The sequence below is a fragment of the Mirounga leonina genome, unplaced genomic scaffold (genome assembly GCF_011800145.1).
Source record: "Mirounga leonina isolate KUSES-001 unplaced genomic scaffold, KU_Mleo_1.0 Mir_115, whole genome shotgun sequence".
NCBI classification, from domain to species: domain Eukaryota; kingdom Metazoa; phylum Chordata; class Mammalia; order Carnivora; family Phocidae; genus Mirounga; species Mirounga leonina.
Window position 1 is genome coordinate 5,169,877 of NW_023270268.1, and position 19,357 is coordinate 5,189,233.

The window sequence follows — 19,357 nt, forward strand, 5'->3', positions numbered from 1 at the left end:
CTTCCTTTTAAAAAGAATCAACCAAGATGAGAACATTTATGACATCAGTGTCATTTTCAAAACAAAAATAAGTCCCCAAATAAGGACATATGAAAACTAGAAACAGCAGCATACACATATTGGCTAATGCATTTGCAGCCTTGATTCCTAATGCATTATTGATTGCATGAGTAATCGCCAGCTTGGCGGCTTTGGCAATGTCTGCAATGGGAAAAACTCTGTGTTTCCCACACTTTTCTTCTGCGTGTATTCAAGATCAGTGGAGCCTGTAATATCTTATACATATCTGTTACATGGACCTGCATCTCTGCAGTGGCCGGCTCATCCAAAAAATTCTTGTTCACATCTGTCCGCTATGAGAGCCTATCTGTTACCCATCGCATATGTGATCAGAATGCCTCTTCCAAAGAGGATGTTGGGACAGGAAATATTACTGACATAACATAATAGCCCCTTCTCCTCCAACCTTCCAACCTTATATTCAATGGCTGTGGTAACATACTTGTATTTTTATTCTATGATTATCATAAACAGAGCTGAGAGGACCATGAATGCCTTTGTAATTTTTCTCTTTCAATTTCAATAGGAGAAATCCAGACCAGGTCAGGGTAGAGATCTGCTGATGTGCAGATGGCTGGCAGGAGGCAGTGGGGACGGGATGAGGGAAGAGAGGCAAGCTTCCAAGTTGTATAGACCTGGACCCTCGTCCGGTCTCTATCCTCACTAGCTGTGTGTCCCTGGGCTTCAGTTCACTCCCTGTAACAGTGAGAGAACAAAAATCCTTACCTCACAGGACTGAGTGGATAAAAACAGGGGGAAAATTGCAGTATTGAGTTCACAGCTAGTGAGTTACATATTCACCCCAACTCAACGTTTGTCCATTCTTTGCCATCGAAGTTATCAGTTACCCCCGCCTCCTTCAATTAAAATGATACCTTGCATATAACAGGTAACAAGTATTAATAAAATGAAGAAAAATCCAGGAAACTGCCTAACAGTGCACAAGAGCTCGATAATTTTTAATTCCTTCCCACTTTCTTTCCTTCCTGCAGGATCAGGGTGAGAATTCGTTTCTGACTTCTAGTACAATGTTCTTCCATCTCAAAAGTGTGTGTGTGTGCGCACACGAGGGTGTGTGCGCAAGTGTGTGTGTGTGTTGACCGCCAAGCTCCTCCCATCTTCATTGTACTGATTTTTTCCTCCATTCATTTGTTTTTCTCTCAAGTCCCCCTCTGTCCTCATGAGAAGAGAGAGAATCATGCCCAGTGACTCCATTTAGCTTAGTTGGCTTCGTGTGGCCTCACAGTCTTAAAGATCGTCTCCACACCATTACTTGACATCAAAAAGAAGTAGCATGTGAAAGTCACGGAAATACTTCCCATGTTCTGCATGTATTATTTTTAATTCCACTATGGAGCATTGACTCTTCCAGATCATCCTGTTATTATTTAGATGTTGAAGGCACAGTTTTCAATAATGCAGCCACGGAAGAAGATACAGAATTTAAGCATTCCCGTACTGAAGGCAATCATGAAGGCAATGGGAGAGATCTTAGCGTCTCTGTCAGGACAGCAGAGCACTCAACAGACACTGTTGTAGGGTCCTCTGGGAGGTGTCATGGGAGCTCATACCAGGAGGAAGACTCAGAGGCCAATGTAAGCTGTTAGCTACGAGGAGTCCACCACAAAGGGACATGAGTCAAGGGGCATGACTAATCTGATTCCAGTCCAGATAGTTTTCAGCATCTGCTCCAAGGAAGATATGATGAGCCAGTAGCAGACACAGAGACAGTGATTCCCAGAATCAGCTTTCAGCTCACTTCCTAGGTCAGGCAGACATCACATGGAACAGTATCTGGCCTGGACTGTAGGGCCATGCAGGACCTGGGAGGTCTGAGTTCCAGCAAAGCCGGATATAGTCACATTGGAACAAGGGTATGAAAAACAAGACCCAGCCAGGTGGGGGCCCATACAGTGCGGATCTGCAACTAGAGTAGAACCCAGTAGTCGCGCAAGCCTCCAGGATTTGGGGCCACAGGGAGATATCTTTCCATAGAATGAGTGGGGTGGACCCCCAGCATTCTCTTAGCTTGAACACTTCTCTGGCCCAGGCCTGGGTGGCTCATCATTCCTGATGGACTGCAGTGTACCAGCCAAGGACCTTTCTGGCTGCAGAGGTTCCAGAGGTGAATAAATTACCCAGCATCCCATGCTGAGGACCTGCTGTGAAAGGTACTCCAGGAACAATGAGGGAGCTGTGCAGAGTGGAGGGTCCTGTATAAAGGAAAAGGGGAGGGTGTGTGTGCAGGCAGCTTCAGAGAATATCTAAAAGGGGTTCGAGATGAGAAGCTATTTAGCAACTGAACAAGAAAGGCAAAAGAGTTTGTGTGAGCAACCCTTAAGAAGCCTAATCCAGCACCTGTTGCCAAGAACCACAAATGATCTAGGAAAACAAAGGAGGTCAAGGTGGAGTATACTGAAAATGAGACAAGGCAAGTGCGCAGGGGGTTGCATCAGAGAGGGCTTCTTAACAGATTCCCCCATAATTCTGTCCCATCCCTTGTGTCGTGTTCATTTAAGGGTAGAGGGCCCATGGACAATGTTAGCTGCATTATAATGCCCGCTTTATTATCCAGTAGAGATTTTTTTGTTACAGCCTCTCATTTAAAGACACTGTCATCTTTCCACTGTTTGCATAGTTTCTAGCCCTTAAATGCCTCTGGTTTGCCCAGGCACCAAAATTCACTTATTGCTTTTGCTCTCATCTCTCTGGCTTTGAGAACCTTCTGTAACATGGACTTCCAGTCCTCGCTAGTGTCTGCACACTCTTGATATAAGCATCTGTGCAGTTTCCTCTCCCAGCCATGGTGTGGCCCCCTGCACTGGGGGAGGGCAAAGGTGGCCCCAGTACCTGAACCCACAAGAACAGGGGCTGGTATGTCTTTGAACTTTTTGACCTGTATTTACCTCTGAATTATTTATAGGTATTTTATGTAATTCAAGAAATATTTATGGAGCTATTTATAGATATTCTATTTTTATGTATATAGTTCTAAATTTTTTAAAGTTTTTTCCCAAATCACAGTAAAGAGTCTTTTTTATTATCTGACATTAATTTTAATCAAATAAATTGTAGGAGTAATTCCATAGTTGTAGACTCTGAAAGCAAACTAATTATTAATAATAATTACAACGATTGTCTGCGGAATTAAGTACTGTATTATGATTCCATTTCTTTTTCTACACAAATTTATTTTTACTCATTCTCCATATTATTTTCCTGGTTAAGGGGTCTTGATTGTAAACCCTTGGTTTATCCTGTTTTATCTTTAACTGATACCATATGAAATTTGGCTAAGGAGTAAACAGTGCCTCAATGGCCAAATGTTATCAAAACGATTCTGGCCAGCTCTTTTGTAGATATGTGTAATCAATTTTATTTTTCAAAAAAAAGGAGCCTGTCATCCAATGTCGTTGAGTAGCCATTTGCATTGAGAAAACCCCTTTTATATTTCTGCCAATATCTATATGAGACTCCTTTATTCACAAGAGCTTCAACACTTGGTTCCTCTAGAGACAGCTCACTTATCCATAATGGTAAATCCTACCATGCTCATAAAATAGCCCAGTGCCGGACAGTTAGTCAGTGTTGTCCTAGCTTGCACTGATCCATTCCAAATTCCATTTGAGTATCATAACTAACATCCTTAACAATTTTCCACCATAACTCATAGAACTATCTTAGATTTATCCCAGAAGTTCAAATTCCAGGGAAGAACTGATGGTTATGTGATAAGCTGGCTCCATATTTTCCCTGTATCTCCATATACCACAGACCACATCAATCCAAGGGGCTGATATGACCCAGCTTCCAGCAGCTTCATTTTTATTTGCTTTTTGCCACAGTAGGACATGAGAATAGTTTAAATATGGTACAGATGGTACTGAGAATACTTCAGTGGAAAATTTCTCATCCTATAACCATGACACTTCTGAAAGGCAGCTACTTTCATCCTCTTTAATTGTTTCTTCAGGCATTTATTTCAATATGTCTAAATGCTGCACTTACTATTTATTGATTAATGAAACATTTATTGGCTTCTGGTTGACACCCTCTGGCACCCCCTGCTCGTTCCCCTCTGCCTTGCTCTCACCTTCCTACAAGAGTTACAGCACAATCTTTGCTGTTCCTCTGTTCTCATCGTCACAACTACTTCTGTCACAATTTTGTGTGAACTTGATAGTGTATACACTATTGTGACTATTGCTAATTTCTGATTCAAATATTTTTTTAAAGATTTTATTTATTTATTTATTTGAGACAGAATGAGAGAGAGAGAGAGCTCATGAGAGGGGGGAGGGTCAGAGGGAGAAGCAGGCTCCCCGCCGAGCAGGGAGCCCGATGTGGGACTCGATCCCGGGACTCCAGGATCATGACCTGAGCCGAAGGCAGTCGCTTAACCGACTGAGCCACCCAGGCGCCCTTCTGATTCAAATATTGTGCTAGGATTACATTTCTTTCCTTACACAAGTTTTATATTTCCTCAATTAGAAATCACCTTTTTAATTCCCTTGACCTTTTATGCACCTATAGTTTTTTTTTTTTTTCAAATGCTTTCATGTATCTGTCAGATGCCATATCTGTTACAGCATCGAAACCTGAAAAGCATCAATAAACTTCTAAGTTCCATTTTTCCCCCAGGGGTATGGCCTTACTTCATCTTGTAGCACTTGTCTAGGGCTACTGCAGAGCTGTCCCAGGGGCATATCATTTACCTTTCCTCTGTGTCAATTCCTCTGTTGTGCACTGGATCCAACAATTTCTTCTTCCTCGATTTATTCCCTGATCTTTCTAAGGCACATTTTTCATTAATGTTCTGAGAAAGGGTGTATGGAAAGCAAATATTTTGAATCCCTGAATATGTGTTTATTCTGCCTACATAATCGTTGGTTATTTGCCTGGGTATACAATTCAAGGTTGGAAAGTCTTTTCTCTCAGAATTTTAAAATTCCACAGTTTTTGAGGGTCCCTGATCTTCCCATTTCCAAGTTGCTATTGGGAAATCCAGTCTCCCCCCTTTTCTGCTAAATTCCTTGCCATTCCTCCAGTTGCTTTCTATCTTCTGAATACATGAACTCTCTTCTACACTTGCCACTCTTCCCAGTAACCTTGTTATTTGGGGTTTATACCACTTTTTATTATTGGCCTGACATTTTAGTGGGCTTTGGTATGAGTAAATGGGACTCTCATGTGGCCAATCCACCATGTTTATTCAAAGTCCAGTGACATCTTTATGTTTACAAGTATTTAAATCCATGCAATCCCCTTTGCATATATTTCAACACTATTACTGTTAGCAACTCTGGGAGGACTTAGAAGTATTGCCATTTGATGAGGAGACAGCTGAGGCTCCAGGAATGTTAGTAGCTTTCTTAAGTTTAAAGGGCCAGCATGAGACAGATTCTAATTTAAAACCATGTTTTTCCCACTCTTACTGAAGCCTAAGGGTCACATTCAGTGATGCCTTTGTGATGGAGGTCACTAGTAATGGGTCAGACCATAGCTTTCCCATATCCTGCTACAGTAAGCTAACACCAGTGAGTGATGTGATTTATCCCTTTGAACTATTCTATGAGCCACAGAATACAAGCTTTCCTCTTCAGTCACTCCTGCTATTCCACAATAGAAATTGGAACACCTAAAACCAAATTATTGTTGGTGATCTGATTCATTCAAATAGTGGAGTGTATTAGAACAGACAAGGAAAACTGAAATTACAGTGTTCAGGCCTGAAGGAGAATATACCTTAATATATAATAGTGCTATTTCAGAGTCCAGTACACAATGAAATAACTCTTCTTTGAAGCTTTTACTTATTCTCTCATAGGGCACAAATAGCATTCTCTAATTTGAAAACAAAAAAATAAGTGATTGCTTTCAAAGCCCAGTGTTTAGAAGGCATTGCAGTAACCACTCTTAAAAAAGGAAAAGAGCCTTTCCAACTAGTATTTATGAACAAGCACACATACCCAGTAATTTATGGTTTGTTTATATGTCACTTTGCCTTTTTGTGGTTGTAAGAGCAGACACACATTGTGTTAAATGATACCTTCTCGAAGGGAGTTTGCAGGTAATACCTCCTGAAGGTATCGTGGATCTTTGTCCAGACATGAGTTTGCCTGTGGCTTTTCCCAGTTGAATATCATGTTCTGTACTCTCCTTTATTTTAACGTCTAATTATCCCCATTCATATCTTCATGTACCTTATCCCCAATAAATGGAGGAAGTTTTAGGGTCAAGCAGAGGAAAAGTGATACTAGGCAGGACCTCTTCTGACCTAGACCCTCAGGCTTCTCATCTGTGGAATAAAATCATCCCTATAGATGATCTTGAAGTCCTCTCCGAGCTCTTGAATGCTGCTTCTACACCATCAATGAATCAACTCCACTTAATTATCTCAGTCGGTCACCCTTGCTTCAGTACATGTATGACTGTGAGAGAATTTGTTGATTAACGTATTTAACACATATTTATTGGACATCATACTCAGAGCTGGGTACCCAGTGGCCGATGAACAAACACAGCCCTTAGCCTCATTGAGTTCACAGTCCAGGAGGAAAGGCATACAAAAACAAACTCTCGAATGAGTAATTGTGATAAATGCTGTGAAAAACAACAACAGAGTGCTGTAAGAAAGAATAATAATAATAATAAAGATAATTTAGACAAGGAAAGGGGGAATGTGGCCAAGAAAGCTTCATGGGGGGAATGACAAGAGACCCAAAGGATGAGGATTGGCTAGCCAGGTGAGGAGTGATAGAGACAACATTCCGGGCATTTAGGGCAGTGTGTGTGAAAGACCCTGAAGAATTAAAGAGCTCGTGCCTTCAGGGAACTTGCAGAAGGCCATGTGGCTAGAGTATAGCGAACAAGGGGGTTAGCTTGAGATAGAGGCAGATATGGGCTCCACCAAATCATACAAAGCCTCCCCACCATGCTGAGCATTTTTTATAACACCAGAAAGGCAGGGAGAACCTACTGAAAGCTGTTTACACAAGAAAGGGAGGTGATTCAAGTCTTGTTTAAATGATTGTTCTGGTTACTGTGCACGCACTGGAGGAAGACAAAAACAGAGAAACTAGTTCAACTAGGAATGAGTCTGGACAAGGGCCAATGGTGGTTTGGATGGCAGAGAAGAGGGTGGTTTTCACATATGATCTTGGGGTGTCCTCATTTTGCTTCTGTAGTCTGCTGCATAGGGAGCAGGATACCTGTGGCCTCATGTCTCCGAGTATATGAACATATCAATGCCTATGAGATGTAGGGAGTCCCATTGCCTGTCCAGTGGTCTTCTTTGTCAGCATTCTTTATGTGGGTATAGCCACAGCCGTGTGTCCCACAGACTCCAGGGGACATAAGCCAAGCTTTTAAAATAACCCCCTTGAATCCTCTCTAAGTAGGACTGAGGATGAAAGGAGTAGGACCTCAACAGCTCCACAAAGAAATCCTCCCCAGCCCCCACCTTCTTCACTTTTCTAATGTGCTTGATGTGCTTAGCCATCTAAGAGCTATAAACTCCCATTTTGGCAGCCCATTTTTGGAGGCCTGTGAGGAGCCTATCAGCTCACTCACTCTGTCTCGCACCTCTTGGGACCAAGTGGAGACAGAAAATGTCCCGCTCTGACATCCTCACCTCGCCTCCCTCCAGCTGCACTGTAGAACATGAATGCAGATGGCCAGCATCCCTCCCATGTCCCTGAGGCCCCCCAGGCCCACCCTCTTGTCTGCCCCCCAGCACTGCTGCCCTGAGCCTCACCGAAGCATCACAGGGTCACCAAGGAGCCTCTCTCCTCCTCTGCCTCCTTTCTTCCTACCCCATCAAGGCACCCTGTCCCAGGAGGCTGGGTGACTCTCTGCAGCAGTGCTCTCATGGCCACCCACCTCCTCTTCCTCTTCCACCAGGCAGGAGCTGCTGTCTGATCCAGCCCTCTGTCCCCACTTGAAGTACCCTCAGCCCTCTCTCACACAGACCATGCCATTCCCCCTTTATTGGCCATTTACCCAAGAGTCCCAATAGCTCAGACTCTATGACAGAAACTCAGGTAAAAAATGGGCAAAATTTCAGCACTTGCACTCCTTGGCAAGACATACAGAAGAGCAGAAACGGGCAAAGAAAGTGGCATTTGCTAACTTGAATTGAGTTGAACAGTGACATGGAGGAGGCTGAGATTTTCTGGAGTAATGAAGAGGAAAGGAGTAGGAAGAAACCATAGCTGATACCTTAAGTGGTACCAGATGTGGGAGAAGGTCAAAGAATCTACCCTAAGATCTTGTCTGTTTCGAAAACATCATGCTAAAGTCACAGAGAAGAAGAATGACCTGGGTTTAGGGAGTAACCACTCTTTTAGGGACTTCATGCTAGTCACCAGGTAAAGGCAGGTTGTATCCTAACCAAAGCTCACACATGTCTGACAGGAGCAAACGCTAAGCATGGGCTGCGCTGCAAGGCCTGTAAGATGAGCATCCACCACAAGTGCATGGATGGCCTAGCACCCCAGCGGTGCATGGGCAAGCTGGTAAGGGCTGGTGCCAGGAGTGAGCCCAGAAACCCCTGCCCATCCAAACTCCTTCCCCGTGGCACCCTGATAGCCAGACACTAGGAAAGCAGCCCCCAAATCCCTGGCCTACCAACAAGGCTTCCTTGTTGGCATAGTGATCAAGCAGAAGAGGAGCTTTATCAACCTGAGAGACAAATGCTCCCCATGTGAAAAGGACTCCATGTCCTTAACATGGTGACCAACTTGTCCCGGTTGGAACTTTTTCAATTTTAGCACTGCAAGTCCCATATCCTGGGACTGTTCCTGTTTTAAAGAGGAAAGTGTGGCATCCCAGGAACCTTCCCAGCCCATAAAAACAAGGGTGGCTGGTCACCTCAGTGCTAAATTGGCTGACGGCTCACTGGATGTCAAGAAGGGGAGAGAGATTAACCACGCCCCTAAAAATGGAGAGAATAATAAAAATCAACGCACCACTTTAAGAGATCGTGGTGGCCAAGCCAAAGAAGGTCAGATGGCCCTGGCCCATTCTAGTTCTGGTCTTAGCATCTTGGGAGCGTGGGCTTCCGTACTGGTGCCACATGTGGATAAAAAGCAACCCGGAGCACTTTTGAGGGTATCGATACTAGGATGGCCAGAGAACTGACAAAGGGACCAAGAATGTCTACCCTAGAGATACTTAGGCTGTGACAGCTGTCTTCAAAAAAATTTAAGACCTGTCATACAAAAGAGGAATTCTCTCCTGTCCTGTGGCTCCAGGGAAAAGACCTAGGATCAGTAGATACCAAGTCTTAACAAAGAGCTAATGTCACTAAAGACCTGCCTCCATGGCTAGTGGGAGCTCCTCCCACCACCCCACCCCCCCAGCAGTGGCAGTGTTCAAAAAAATGAAGATACCACCTGCCAGGAACATGGGCGAGGATTCTGGAATTCCAGTAGGGGCCGGGCCACAAAGTTCCCTTCCAACACTGGCATAGAGTAACTCAAGGTTCTTAGAGAGTTCATCTCCTTACTCTGATTGGCAGTGTCCTCTTCTCTAAAACCCCTGCCGCACCTGTTCCCCTCCTCCTCCTCCAATGATTTCCACAAGCCAAGGCAAAGACCATGAGTGAGAGATCAGAAAAACATAGCAGAGAGTCTAGAACACAAGGCAAATGACTCTGTGGGGAGCTTGTCATATATCCAAGGTCCTTTTGGCCTCTCTCTGAGGTCTGCTTCCCCTTGCCCAGGCCTTTTATGAGTTTAATAAACCTCAATAGTAAAACGCAGTGAAATAATGCGTGCCAGTCCATTTGTATCCCGGGAGATAATGAGGAGCCTGGACACAAGGGAGGCTGCTATGGTCTGCACACGGAAGAGAGGCAGGAAAGGGAAGGGAAGGGCTGGGGCTTGCTTTCTGGGAGGAGCATAGCTTGTTTATTGCCACCTGTCTCCCATCCCGCCCCCCCCCAGGGATAAATTCTAGGACAAGCTAGCATCTTCAAGGGCAACAGAGCGGTGCCCCCTGGAGAAACCAGCTGGTATGATTTTCAGAGCTCTTGTGTGGTTTTCTCCATCTCTTCAGTGACATTAAGCCTTTCTCTTTCTCATTCTCTCTCCAGCCAAAAGGGTTTCGGCGTTACTACAGCTCCCCCTTGCTCATCCATGAACAGTTTGGATGCATTAAAGAAGTTATGCCCATCGGTGAGTTGGGATGCTGATGGGTTGAGCTGGGTTTTGAGCAGCAATGTCAGCATTAACAGCTGTTGCTGTCTCGGGACCACAGATCTAGCAGGCTATGTTTGTGCGTCTGTCTGGTAGCTGATGGCATTATGATTGTTTGCTTTGCTGGAGAGGAAACATAAGGAGGAGCAAATTCTCCCCTCCCCGATGAAGCTTGAAAACCACTCACGTCCCAAAGGCTGCTGATATGCTATACCACCCCTCAGCATCATGGCAGAGTGGGAAGAGCATGGAGCCTAGCATCCCACAGACCCGGCTCAGACCCCAGCTCCCCCGCTGACCCACTAACTGTGTGTCTGGACAAGTTACTCAAACTGTCAGACCCTATAAATGAAGACCAGCAAAAGCTGCTTTTCATACTGTTGCAAAAAAATAAATGTAAATTATAGACCAATGCTTGGAAGGAACTCTGTGAATATCAGTTTTTCTTTAATGAGGACAAAAAAAAATGTCTTATATTTATAGATCTTTCTGGCTTGAAATTTTCTTTAACAATATCTTTCAGTTTACTTCTATTTTTCTCTCTCTCCCTGAGAATCTCCATCTCTTTTTCCTTTGGAGGGGGCAAGCTTTAAACTAGAAAGCTTTTAAACAGAAATTCATGAGGCCTGGTAATGTCAAATTCTTTTTTTTTTTTTTTAAGATTTTATATATTTGAGAGAGAGAGAGAGCACAAGAGGGGGGAGCGGGAGAGGGAGAAGCAGACTCCCCGCTGAGCAGGGAGCCCGATGCGGGACTCGATCCCGGGACTCCAGGATCATGACCTGAGCCGAAGGCAGTCGCTTAACCAACTGAGCCACCCAGGCGCCCCGGTAATGTCAAATTCTTTCAAAAAGACTTGCCTCTTACTGCAAACTTTGAGTCTCGCTCAAGGCTTCGTCCCTTGGTGAGCAGAACCTCACACCAGGGGAAATAAAGCTGGTATCGGGCAGAACCTTGACATTGGAGTCCTGAGGATGGATAACAAAAGAGGAAAAACCAATAAATCAGGAAGCGTCTGGGAACTGAGAGCTCTGGATGTAAGTGGTGGGTGCACGGGAAAGACCTGGCCAAAGGGCACATATTGTGGGGGGCCCACCTGCCGGGAAAGCTTGACCACACACAGCTCCATTTTCCCAGGGGTTAGTGAGTCTGTGGCACAGAACCTTCTTCTCCAGTGCTGCTGACCCAGGAGGTATGATAAATTCTTGGTTGCCTTCCTGATGGTGAGTGGAGGAAACCTGTCACTCAGATGACCTTTCTCTTCTGTTGCAGCCTGTGGCAATAAGGTGGACCCTGTCTATGAGACCCTCCGCTTCGGCACCTCCCTGGCCCAGAGAACCAAGAAGGGCAGCTCCGGCAGTGGCTCTGATTCGCCTCACAGAACCTCTGTAATTATACTCCTCCTCCCTCAGTCCACCTGCAGTGCTCTGGGAAGGGCAAGCCTCAGGGGCTCCCCATAAGTGCATCGTGAGGGCAGGTCTTTGGGAGTCAGGCAGCCTCTGAAGGAAAAGCCCAGGTGCCTTGGGCCACTAAAGGTTAACTTCCTGTTTGTTGCCAACACCCAGGGATCATTTTACTTTCATCCTCAAAGACCATGCTCTTGGCCTCATGATCCTCGACTCTCCATGTACTCCCCTTCCCTGCCCTCCCACCAATATTTGATCGCATGGCAGTCAACACAGAAAGGTTTCACCCAAACAGTGGCAGAGGCAGGGAAGTCCCAGCTGTGGCCAGTTTTCCAAATCTCCTTCCGGCTACATCCCAGTTCAAGAATACAGCTCTTTCTCACATTTTCTCAGTCTTTTCTCGCTAAGACAAGGTACTCCCATTGGTTTCACACAGAAGCTGCCCTCCCCAGAGCACTGGACCTGTCTCCATGGGACTCTCAGCCTCCCAGACACCTCGCCCACATTTTATTTGGTCGAAAATGACTGCCCTGTGCATCTCTGTGACATGCTCTCATCATCCTATCTCTGGCTGTCCCAACCAGAATTTCTATAAATACCCCACAATGCCACACAACTCTGCCACTCATGCTGAAGGCCAACATCTCTCCTGCAGAGACAAGGACCTTCCAGTTGATGTTGCCAATTAGGGTGGCTTGCACCCAGTTACTGGTTCCATTGTTGCAGCCCCTATTAAAATAAGGATTTCAGGGCAAGGCACAGATGAGCCACCAGGTGGTCTGCCCAGCTGGGTCCTGTCAACATCAAGTGATTAGGGTGAATGGAGAAGGGGGATGCATACCGGTCAGAGGGGTTGTCAGGGGCTGAGTAGAAGCAGCTCCTTCAATGGGTGCAGGTCAATCCACAGGATAACTGAAATGTTATGTGGGTGGATGTATAGGTCATGTGGGTGAGTAGGTAGGTTTGAAGGTCTTCAGATTGATGCCACATGGTCATCCTAGATGCCACCTTTTTTTTTTTTTTTAGATTTTATTTATTTATTTGAGAGAGAGAGAGCATGAGCAGGGGGGAGGGAGAAGCAGACTCCCCGCTGAGCAGAGAGCCCGACGTGGGGCTTGATTCCAGAACCCTAAGATCATGACCTGAGCTGAAGGCAGATGCTTAACCGACTGAGCCACCCAGACGCCCCTAGATGCCAAATTTAAACTCACTGAAAGCCCTGTTCTTTGTGCATCCCACTAACTTCTAAGAAGGAAGAACCAAAACATATTGTATTCTTTTTCCTTGCTGACCCTAAAATTGACGTCAATTAGTTCTTTCTTTACTCAGTTAGCAAACATGAATTAAGTGCCTTGAGTTCACCAGTACTGTAGAGGACACAGAGGAAGGGGAGGACATGACTCCTTACTCTCAGAATTCACAACTTATTTCAGAAGACCAAAGCAGTAGAGCACAAAGCAGATGATGACAGCATTATTTGGCACTTTTTAAGAAATACACTTTTATCTGTCTTGTGCTATTTGTATTAAGAATTGGAACATAACATACATGTTAAGTGTATTATAATAGCTATGGCATAGGAACACGGCAGGATTTCAGAGTAAAGAAGGAAAACGTTTCAGTAGACATTGCCCTCAAAGCAGAGCAGGTATAAGTTGTGACATTTTAAGGTACCTGATCCTGATGTTCTCCCTAGGGAGGCCATACATCAAGTTGGCAGTCCCATTGATGATGTTGGTTCTGGCAACATGGGCTGGATGATAACAAGAATATAAGGAAAGTTTCTAGCACAGAGCCTGGCACTCAATAAATGGAAGTTGCTGATATTTAATTTTCATTAAGCATTTAGCCCTTGGCTGGGTTTGAGTTATGACGAAATGAAACAAGGGTGTAATCCATTAGAAAGGTAAATATGTTCTCTGAGGACATTTCCCAGGCCATTCATGGGGCCCATTCTTGGGCTCTGTAAGAGGTTGGACTCACTCCAGGGTTCCACCCTGCTGTCCTGCTCAGCCTGTCTCCTCTCATGTGTCCTCCAGTCACTCCTTAAGTCAGGGATGTTCCCAGGGCTCTGCTTTGCCTTGGCCTTCCTGTGCCACCAGTTCTTCATGGTTGTCTCATTCACATTCCTCTGGTCCTACCACCATGTCCAAGCTGATGACTCCTTAGATACTTCTAGTCCTAACCTCCAGACAGGTCCTACAGATATCTCTAAATTGGCATGTCCAAGCTCAAATGATGCGCCACTGGTGATCAGGTCCTCTAACTCAGAACCCAGAAATGTATATCAAAAGTGCCCTTCGTCTCTGTCCCCAGTGCTGGAGGTTTGAATGTCATCATCTCTCACCCAGATTATTTCAAAGGAATAGCTGTGTTCCCCTCTTCCTTTTGAGTCTACTCTTATCAATACCTCCAGATTTATCATCTTTTAAAGAAAGACCTTGTGCAGTTTTCCAAATCGAAACACTGTATTGACTTGCTTATGCCCAAACGACGATGCGTAAACTCCAGCATGGCATGTGAGGCCTGTCACTGCCCTGAAAACCCACCTTCCCTTGAAGATGCCAAGCTCTTTGACTTATTCGTACCTTAGGACATGCTGTTCCCCCAGCTGAAGTTCTTTAAGAACAGCTTGGTTTTGACACAAACCCATGAAGAGTTCTCAGACTCCCCCAAGCACAATGAGTTGCTCCTCCCAGAGGCCTTCAAAAAATTCCTTTCTTATAAGATAGAGATGATTGCAATGTAATTTTCTGCTTTTGCCTCTCTTTCCTGAACTAGATACTGAGTGACTGTACAGCGGGGCCCTGTTCCCTATTCGTCTCATTATACCAGGCCCTGGCACCTAGTGGGTGCTCAAGAAATGCTTGAAGAGTGAGGAAAAAGTAATGGGGATTCTTAAAGACTGACTTCAGAACCCTCAAAATCGACCTGACCTTTTGATGCTCATGCCCCCAGTTCCATGCATACTTTGTAGCTCTCTGGACCACCATGTTCTGCCCAGTTACTGGGCCTTGCCCCCATCTTGTTTCTACCTCTATAAAGACAACATCTCTCTTCCTGATCTGGGTTGGGTACCCCTTCCCTGGGCTCCCATAGCAACCAATTCATCAATCATAGTGATTTGCAGATTACTTGGTATTTTTCCCTTTTGCATTTCGCTTTTCTCTCTCTCCTGTAGTTTCCTACCCAACTAGACAAAGCTGCTCAAACATGAGGACTCTTGGTTCCCTTCTTATTTCTGTTGTTTTATACCAGTGATTCTCAAACTTTGGTGGGGATCTGGATCCACGGAAGAGCCTTGTAAAATTAGAAAGATCAAGGCCCTGTCCTACTACAACAAGCCTGGGCCTCTGTGTGCTTGATTAGCCCTCCAGGTGATTCTGACGCCCACCAAAGTTTGAGAACCACTGATCTATAGATCATGTCCTTCACTCCACATACCATGTTACATTTTTCTTTCGTAGGAGCCTAAGGAGGGCCATCACTTCCCCCAGGGCCACATAGAGCTGGCTGTCAGCCTGTAGCCATCACCCCTTACAAATCAAGACTTTCTGCCCAAAAGAAAAACACAAACTGCTCTGGCCACTTGCCCTGCATGCTGAGTGGGCCTTTCTCTTGTCTCTGAGGAGAGCCGGTATTTCCTCAATCTGCTTCCAGTGCCTGCATCTCTCATGCTCATCTAAGGCAGGCATTCGTGGAAAGGCAAATGGAAAGCCAACCTAGGGAGGCAAGAGCAGAGATGGGGGCTCCCCAGGGATGGCCCTGATGTTCCCACCCCAGCAGCAGATGGCTGCCCCCGCATCCTGAGCTGTGTCAAACTCACAATGTTCTCAGACCCTCCGCAGCAGACAATGACCATGTTAGCCTCCAGAGTTTGTTCTCATGGTAGAAGTAGCAAGAACATCAGAGAGACAATTTAAGGATGTCCAGTTTGCTTTTCTGTCTGAAATGGTTTTGTTTCCAGCCATGTCTGGCCCCTACAGATTGGTTCTCAGGGCAGAAGACGTGGTTTTCTGAATGTCAATAAGGTATCCATTCATCACTGTCCATTTAAACTTCCTGACACTGGTTCTATCAGTAAATATTCTCGGAATTGTGCTCTGTGAAGGCATTGTTCTCAGGGCTGCAGGGAGACAAAGACAAATCAAATTGTACTTAAATATCTGTCACTTCACTCTTTCCCCAGAGTCCCACTTGCTTCAATGAAGAAAACAGAAACAATTGATTGGTACTTTAAAATGATTTTGCTTCCTTCCTGCAGGGTCAAATGGTAATGAACTTCAGCCACTTGCCATTCTTGCAGTTTTGTTATGTCCTAAAGCTAACATATTGCCACATAGCAAACTCTGTCCCACGCATTTATTTTCTTCCAGGGCTGTCGGGGCATTGGCCTTTACATTGTGAGGAAGTCACCGCCTGGCTGTTTCTAAATCGTTATGTTTCTTTAATGTGTTTTCAAATATTCTGGAATATAAAAGGCTGAATGGCTTTGGGAAGGCCAGCAGAAACCAAATTCAAAAACTTTCTGGAAGTCGGCTGGCTAGTTTGTGAATAATCTTCAGTTTCCTACGATTAAATTAACATAATAATAGCAACCTTTTTTTGCCCATAAATTCTACATTTTATTTTATTTTTTTTAATTTTACTTTATTATGTTATGTTAGTCACCATACAATACATCATTTGATGTAGTGATCTACGATTCATTGTTTTCATATAACACCGAGTGCTCCATGCAATATGTGCCCTCCTTAATACCCATCACTGGGCTGATCCATCCCCCCAACTCCCTCCCCTATAAAACCCTCAGATTGTTTCTCAGAGTCCATAGTCTCTCATGGTTCATCTCCCCCTCCGATTCACCCCCTTCATTATTCCCTTCCTTCTCCTAATGTCCTCCATGCTATTCCTATGTTCCACAAATAAGTGACACCATATAATTGACTTTTTCTGCTTGACTTATTTCACTTAGCATAAACTCCTCCAGTCCCATCCATGTTGATGTAAAATTTGGGTATTCATCCCTTCTGATGACTGAGTAATATTCCATTGTATATATGGACCACATCTTTTTTTTTTTTTTTATTTGTGAGAGAGAGAACGAGAGACAGAGAGCATGAGAAGGAGGAAGGTCAGAGGGAGAAGGACCACATCTTCTTTATCCATTCATCTGTTGAAGGGCATCTCGGCTCTTTCCACAGTTTGGCTATTGCGGACATTGCTGCTATGAACACTGGGGTGCATATGGCCCTTCTTTTCACTACATCTGTGTCTTTGGGGTAAATACCCAGTAGTGTAATTGCTGGGTCATAGGGTAGCTCTATTTTTAATTTTTTGAGGCACTTCCACACTGTTTTCCAAAGTGGCTGTACCAACTTGCATTCCTACCAACAGTGTAAGAGGGTTCCCCTTTGTCCACAACCTCTCCAACATTTGTTGTTTCTTGCCTTGTCAATTTTTGCCATTCTAACTGGTGTAAGGTGGTATCTCAATGTGGTTTTGATTTGAATTTCCCTGATGGCTAATGATGTTGAACATTTTTTCATGTGTCTGTTAGCCATTTATATGTCTTCTTTGGACAAGTGTCTGTTCATGTCTTCTGCCCATTTTTTGACTTGATTATTTGTTTTCTGGGTGTTGAGTTTGAGAAGTTCTTTATAGATCTTGGATACCAGCCCTTTATCCGCGGTGTCATTTGCAAATATCTTCTCCCATTCTGTGGGTTGCCTCTTTGTTTTGTTGACTGTTTCCTTTGCTGTGTAGAAGCTTTTTATCTTGATGAAGTCCCAAAAGTTCGTTTTTGCTTTTGTTTCACTAGCTTTTGGAGAAGTATCTTGAAAGAAGTTGCTGTGGCTGATGTCCAAGAGGTTACTGCCAGTGTTCTCCTCTAAGATTTTGATGGATTCCTGTATTGAGGTCTTTCATCCATTTGGAGTTTATCTTTGTGTATGGTGTTAGAGAATGGTCGAGTTTCATTCGTCTGCATGTGGCTGTCTAATTTTCCCAGCAACATTTATTGAAGAAACTGTCTTTTTTCCATTGCATATTTTTTCCTGCTTTGTCGAAGATTATTTGACCATAGAGTTGAGGGTCCATATCTGGGCACTCTATCATGTTCCATTGGTCTATATGTCTGTTTTTGTGCCGGTACCATGCTGTCTTGGTGATCACTGCTTTGTAATATAGCTTGAAATTGGGCAATATGATGCCCCCAGCTTTGTTTTTCTTTTTCAACATTTCCTTGGCGATTTGGGGTCTTTTCTAATTCCATACAAATTTTAGGATTGTTTGTTCCAGCACTTTGAAAAATGTCATTGGAATTTTGATAGGGCTGGCATTGAAAGTATAGATTGCTCTGGGTAGCATAGACATTTTAACAATGTTTATTCTTCTGATCCATGAGCATGGAATGTTTTTCCATCTTTTTGTGTCTTCTTCAATTTCTTTCATGAGTGTTCTGTAGTTCCTAGAGTATAGATCCTAACCTCTTTGGTTAGGTTTATTCCGAGGTATCTTATGGTTTTTGGTGCTATAGTAAATGGAATCGTTTCTCTAATTTCTCTTTCTACAGTTGCATTGTTAGTGAATAAGAAAGCAACTGATCTCTGTGCATTGATTTTGTATCCTGCCACATTACTGAATTGCTTTATGAGTTCTAGTAATTTGGGGGTGGAGTCTTTGGGTTTTCCACATAAAGTATCATGTCATCTGTGAAAAGAAAGAGTTTGACTTCTTCTTTGCCAATTTGAATAACTTTTATTTCTTTTTGTTGTCTGATTGCTGTTCCTAGGACTTCTGGTACTATGTTGAATAATAGTGGCAAGAGTGGGCATCCTTGACATCTTCCTGATCTTAAGGGAAATGTTCTCAGCTTTTCCCCATTGAGGATGATATTTGCTGTGGGTTTTTCACAGATGGATTTTATGAACTTGAGGAATGTTCCCTCTATCCCTATATTCTGAAGAGTTTTAATCAGGAAAGGCTGCTGTATTTTGTCAAATGCTTTTTCTGCATCAATTGAGAGGACCATATGGTTCTTCTCTCTCCTCTTATTAATGTGTTCTATCATATTAATTGATTTGTGAATGTTGAACCACACCTGCATCCTGGGGATAAAGCCCACTTGGTCGTGGAGGATGAACCTTTTAATGTATTGTTGGATCCTGTTAGCTAGGATTTTGTTGAGGATTTTGGAATCCATACTCATCAGGGATATTGGTCTGAAATTCTCCTTTTTGATGGGGTCATTGCCTGGTTTGGGGATTAAGGTAATGCTGGCCTCATAGAATGAGTCTGGAAGCTTTCCTTCTGTTTCTATTTTTTGAAAGAGCTTCAGGAGAATAGGTATTATTTCTTCTTTGAATGTTTGGTAGAATTCCCCAGAGAATCCATCAGGCCCTGACTCTTGTTTTTTGGGAGGTTTTGGATCACCGCTTCAATCTCGTTACTGGTTATTGGCCTATTCAGGTTGTCAATTTCTTCCTGTTTCAGTCTTGGCAGCTTATAGGTTTCCCGAAGGCATCCATTTCATCCAGGTTGCTCAGTTTATTGGCATATAGTTGTTGATAGTAATTTCTAATAATTGTTTCTATTTCCTTGGTGTTAGTCGTGATCTCTCCCCTTTCATTCATAATTTTATTAATTTGGGTCCTTTCTCTTTTCTTTTGAATTAAGTCTGGCCAGTGGTTT

The 19,357-nt window shown here is 44.0% G+C and overlaps 1 protein-coding gene across 8 annotated transcripts in view; it reads left to right on the top strand.

Moving 5' to 3' along the window:
* The window catches only part of STAC (SH3 and cysteine rich domain), a 157,465-nt gene that overhangs the window by 87,697 nt on the left and 50,411 nt on the right, over positions 1–19,357 (top strand). For 7 of the 8 annotated variants that reach the window (XR_004676757.1, XM_034991861.1, XM_034991891.1 and 4 more), the window contains exons 3-5: positions 8,476–8,576; positions 10,157–10,238; positions 11,532–11,647. Coding sequence is in view for 7 of the 8 variants with exons in the window: in XM_034991861.1 (XP_034847752.1) it covers positions 8,476–8,576; positions 10,157–10,238; positions 11,532–11,647 (299 nt within the window). In the remaining variant the exon portion in view is untranslated. The remainder of the gene's footprint in view (positions 1–8,475; positions 8,577–10,156; positions 10,239–11,531; positions 11,648–19,357) is intronic. The other variant, XM_034991870.1, reaches the window with a different exon arrangement.